Source organism: Lathyrus oleraceus, chromosome 5 (assembly GCF_024323335.1).
Source record: "Lathyrus oleraceus cultivar Zhongwan6 chromosome 5, CAAS_Psat_ZW6_1.0, whole genome shotgun sequence".
NCBI lineage: Eukaryota > Viridiplantae > Streptophyta > Magnoliopsida > Fabales > Fabaceae > Lathyrus > Lathyrus oleraceus.
In genome coordinates, this window is record NC_066583.1 from 114,157,714 (window position 1) to 114,163,332 (window position 5,619).

The following is a 5,619-nucleotide window of genomic DNA, read 5'->3' on the forward strand; positions in this document are numbered from 1 at the left end:
ACTAAGGATATCGTAGGAACACTAATCCATAATTATGCAGTCATAAGCCTCCTGAACACACAATCCATTCCGAATCATGTTATTATGCCAAAGCCTAACTTACTCAGTCTCCTTTTTACTCGTTTTCATTCTTGCATCACATTAAGCCCGTTATCTCCACACACTCATAGTAAGGCAACCGGTTAGTGACTCTGATCCTTTTTACACGGGGTTCTGGTACAAAAATTGGTAACCCCTTATTTACCCAATTGCAGTTGTGGGGGATCAGACCGTAATCCGTCCTACCAAGTCCAGCACCAGAAACCTCTGAACCAACCAACAATAGGTAATTATTATGTTTTATTTTTGTAGGTTCCATAACCGTTGGGTTAAGTGACCGGGTGAGGGCCACCCAACTTAGAAGGTGCATTCTCTAATTTAATTTTTAATTTTTTTTTCAAAAGAAACTTGGATCACTCACTTATTTTCATCGGCTTCCTTACGTAGAGCATGTGTGAGATGGTGCCGACTGCAAAGATAAACTACTCAAAAGCTATAAGAGAATGAAAATTGAAGGCTATGTCATAACAATTATTCAAAACAATTTCCATACTCAGGAGACTTACGGTGTTAAGACGATACCGATCTTGTGAACTTTTCCCAAAACTCCACAACTAACCTCGGATTAATCTATAGCCTAGAACTTTCAAAAAGATGCACTTTTTTTAATTTTATTTTTTTTATAATTGAAAACAAAACAAAGAAACAAAAGCAAAGAAAACAAAACAAAAAGGGAATTCCCTCCCCCACACTTAAAAACAAGCATTGTCCTCAATGAAATGACATAGTTATTGAAGTTGAGAGAAAGGAATAAGAACTCCCTGATCAAGTTGCAGTGTAGTTGGGTGCTTCCAAAGAAAGCTCCTATATGCTTTCATTGTCAGGCGCTGAACTCTCATGAAATAGATTTAGGCGCTTCCCATTGACCTTGAAAACTTTATCAGTACCTGCACTTTTAATTTCTACTGCACCATGAGGGAAAACGTTAGTAACGACAAAAGGGCCAATCCATTTGGATCGAAGTTTCCCAGCCATAAGCTTAAGGCGGAAATTAAACAGTAAAACCTGTTGGCCCATAGAGAATTCCTTCCTAGAAATCATCTTATCATGGAAGTGCTTAGTTTTCTCTTTATAAATCCTAGAGCTTTCATAAGCCTCTAGCCTAAGCTCTTCAAGCTGTTGTAATTGGAGTTTTCTTTCAATACCTGCTTGTTGCATCTCCAAATTGCAACTTTTCACCGCCCAATAAGCACGGTGTTCTATCTCTACAGGAAGGTGACATGCCTTACCAAAAACAAGTCGATAAGGAGACATCCCAATGGGTGTCTTGAAATCTATTCTTTGAGCCCAAAGTGCGTCTTCTAGACGGCGACTCCAGTCCTTCCTGTTTGGTTGCACCATTTTCTCTAAAACCTGTTTGATCTCTCTGTTTGAGATCTCAACTTGCCCATTTGTTTGTGGGTGATATGCGGTATAAATTCTGTGCATAACTCCATACTTCCGGAGCAAAGCTTCAATGGTGCATTTACAGAAATGAGTGCCTTGGTCACTTATGATAGCTCGCGGTATTCCAAACCTACAAAAGATATTAGACCTGACAAAATCTGCAACAACTCTAGAATCATTAGTCCTAGTAGGGATAGCTTTTACCCACTTTGAAACATAATCAACAACAAGTAAAATGTACAAAAAACCAAATGATATAGGAAAGGGACCCATGAAGTCGATTCCCCATACATCAAATACCTCACAGAAAAGCATAGGCCGCTGAGGAATTTCACTCTTACGAGTGGCATTTGTACCTGCTATCTGGCACTCTTTACAAGTGAGGTAAACCTCATTGGCATCCTTAAAAATAGTGGGCCAATAAAAACCCGAGTCTAGGACTTTTCTTGCAGTCCTTTGAGGACCAAAATGTCCGCCGACTTGAGATGCATGAGAAAAATTCAAAATGGATGCAATCTCATAATCGAGGACACATCTCCTAATTACTAATTACTACCAAAATTCCAAAGATACAGATCATCCCAAACATAATATTTGGCATCACTTTTGAGTTTGTGGATTTGTGTCCTGGATGCACCTTTAGGAAAAACACCAGCAACAAGATAATTAACAATATCAGCAAACCAAGGAGTAATACCATGCATAAGTAAAAGTTGCTCATCAGGAAAGTCATCCTGGATGGGAAAAGGATCTTCATCTCTCTTTATTCTGCTCAAGTGATCAGCCACTAAGTTCTCAACTCCACTTTTGTCTTTAATCTCTACATTAAACTCTTGGAGCAATAACATCCACCGAATCAATCTCGGTTTTGCTTCCGGCTTCTTTAACAAGTACTTTAAAGTTGCATGGTAAGTAAAAACAACAACATTGGAACCTATTAAGTATGATCTGAATTTACAAGAGAAAAAACAATAGCTAAAAGTTCTTTTTCAGTGGTGGTGTAATTTGACTGTGCAGAATTTAAAGTCCTAGAAGCATAATACATAACATGGGCAGCCTTATCAACTCTTTGTGCAAGGACAACCCCAACAGCATAATTAGAAGCATCACACATAATCTCAAAAGGGAGGGTCCAGTCGGGAGGATGGATGATGGGAGCGGAGGTCAATGCTTTCTTCAAGAAGTCAAACGCTTGTTTGCATTTGTCATCGAAACTGAAAGTGACGTCATTCTTCAGCAAGTTTGACATCGGAAGAGATATCTTGCTGAAATCCTTGATGAAATGCCTGTAAAAACCTGCATGACCAAGAAAAGAATGAATCTTGTGAATGCAAGAAGGGTAAGGCAATGTAGAAATTACGTCAATCTTAGCAGGGTCAACAAAAATTCCTTTTTCAGAAATTATGTGACCAAGAACAATTCCTTGCTCAACCATAAAATAACATTTTTCATAATTTAAAACAAGGTCAGTCTCGATGCATCTCTCTAAAACCATATTCAAACTTTTCAAGCATGCATCAAAAGATGAACCATAAACAGTAAAGTCATCCATAAACACTTCCATGCAATTTTCAACAAACTCAGAGAAAATACTAATCATGCATCGTTGGCAAGTTCCAGGAGCATTGCAATGACCAAAAGGCATCCTCTTGTAAGCAAATGTACCGAATGGGCACGTGAAAGTGATATTTTCTTGAACTTCAGGTGCAAAATGAATCTGAAAGTAACCTGAAAAACCATCAAGAAAACAATAATGTGATTTACCAGCTAGTCGTTCAAGCATTTGGTCAATGAACGGCAAAGGAAAGTGATCATTTCTGGTAGCTTGGTTCAACCTCCTGTAATTAATACAAACTCTCCAGCTATTCTGAACTCTAGTGGGAACAAGTTCATTCTTTTCATTTTTCACCACTGTGACTCCAGATTTCTTAGGTACAACCTGCATTGGGCTTACCCATTTACGGTCAGAGATAGGATAAATGATATCTGCTTGCAAGAGTTTGGTTACCTCTTTCTTTACCACATCAAGAATCAAAGGATTAAGCCTCCTTTGGGGCTTCCTTACCGTTTTAGCACCGTCCTCAAGTAAAATCTTGTGCATACACATGGAAGGACTAATACCTAAGATGTCAGCTAATGTCCAACCAATTGCCTTCTCGTGCTTCTTCTAAACCTGCAAAAGTTTATTTTCCTGATCGGAATCAAGGTTAGAAGAAATAATAACAGGGAGTTTTTCATCACTCTCCAAATAAGTGTATTTCAGATTATCCGGGAGTTGTTTCAGCTCTAAGGACGGGGGTTGCTCGATGGATGGGGCGTTTGGGGCAGTCGGGATGTCTAGAGCATCAGCTGCATAAACAACTTCGTTTACAACAACTTCACCTGTAGGAAACATGTCACCCTGTAAGGCAACATCAATCTCAGCACATACAACACAAATGTTAGTGTCAGTACAATCAGCACATGAGTAAACATCATCAAATCCAAGTAAGGATGGAAAATCAAGTGAAAACAATTCAGAATAAGTTACATCAACCAAATTAGATATCAAGTCAATATGAAAGACAGAGTGCTCCTCCAAGGGATGTTTCATGGCATCGAAGATGTTAAATTTTGCGACAATGTCACCGAATTCCATGGACATGGTTCCATCGTCAACATCAAATTTTGTCTTCGCCGTTTTCATGAACGGTCGGTCTAAAATGATGGGAGCCCTGCTTGACTTAGTTTCTCCTTCCATGTCCAGGATGTAAAAATCTGCAGGAAAAATCAAATCATTAACTTGAACAAGGACATCTTCCACTATACCAGCAGGGTGGGCATTGCTCTTGTTCGCCTACTGAACGATTAAACCTGTATGCTGCAAAGAACCAAGACAATGGTTATTATAAATAGAAGTAGGCATAACATTAATTCCCGCTCCCAAATCAAGCATGCAATTATCAAATTGCTTATCGCCGATGGTACAAGGAATAGTAAAAGTTCCCGGGTCCTTGCACTTTTATGGCAAGACCTGAGAGATGGCTGAAACATTTTGCTCGCCTGTAACTTTTTCAGAATGGGGCTTGGGCTGAATAAAAGCAGAAATATTTCTTCCCAAGTTAACTCTCTCACCACCTTTCATCCGCCTTTTGTTTGAACACAAAATTTTCAGAAACTTTGCATAGTTAGGAACCTGCTTAATGACATCAAGAAGCAGAATGTTTACCGCAACTTTTCTAAAAACATCCAAGATCTCCCTCTCTTTGTCTCCTTCCTCAATCCTTTTATTTTTTAGAACTCTATGTGGAAAGGGGACTGGTGGTACATATTCTTTTTCTTTATTCTTTTCAGTTTCTACCACAACAGAAGAAGGTGAAGAAAGTTCAGATGTTACCTCAAGAATTTTTTTATTTTTTTCGGAGGATGGTTCTGTGACCTTTCCGGACCTCCAAGAAATTGCACTGACATTGGCATTAGGACCTTTTGGATTCACAACTGCTTGGGCAGGAAGTTGGTTTGATCCTTGCGATTGCATGGCATTTATTGAGGTGGCAAGCTGTCCAATCTGTGTCTGCAAGGTTTGAATACTAGATTCTGTTCTTTGTTGAAACTGAAGATTATTAACAGGTAGTTGTTTGACCAGGTCCTTTAATGAAGATCCAGAGGGTGTAGAAATGGTGGCTTGGAGGATAGATGCTGGTTGGAAGAGTACTAACCAAAGGTAAATCGATTTAGGGGGGGGTGGATTCAAGATTGATTAAGGAAAAAAAACGATTATTAAATAAGTGATTATTGAAATAAGCTGTTATGAAATAGGTGATTATAAAACAAACGGATTCACTGTGTCAGGTTCAACTTATCATCGATTGCTATAACTACGGCTTCTATCCTATTTGAATACAATATCATTCAAGAAGCGTGATCGACACTGTAAGGTATATATTCTTATTGCCGGATTAAGCATACGGTTATAGATATCGCAAATTTAACGGTTAAGCAGAGTTGAATTGCGATCAAAAGTCAAGAACATATATCATTCAAATTTAACCAACAATGTTACATGGAAATCAGATTAAGCAAACAACAATCATATAATATTATTGAAAGGAATAAAATTCTAATTGCAATTATAACAATCTCAAAGTAGTGAAC

At 38.5% G+C, this 5,619-nt stretch overlaps 1 protein-coding gene across 1 annotated transcript; it reads right to left on the reverse strand.

Annotated features, from left to right (window-relative positions):
- Positions 1–903: 903 nt before the first annotated feature.
- LOC127079087 (uncharacterized) lies at positions 904–4,078 on the reverse strand. The gene is made up of 5 exons (XM_051019496.1): positions 3,659–4,078; positions 3,448–3,577; positions 2,529–3,213; positions 2,123–2,433; positions 904–1,964 (listed from the first exon to the last, which is right to left on the reverse strand). Exons 1-5 carry the CDS (start codon positions 4,076–4,078, stop codon positions 904–906), a joined length of 2,607 nt encoding a protein of 868 aa, XP_050875453.1.
- Between the last annotated feature and the right edge of the window lie 1,541 nt (positions 4,079–5,619).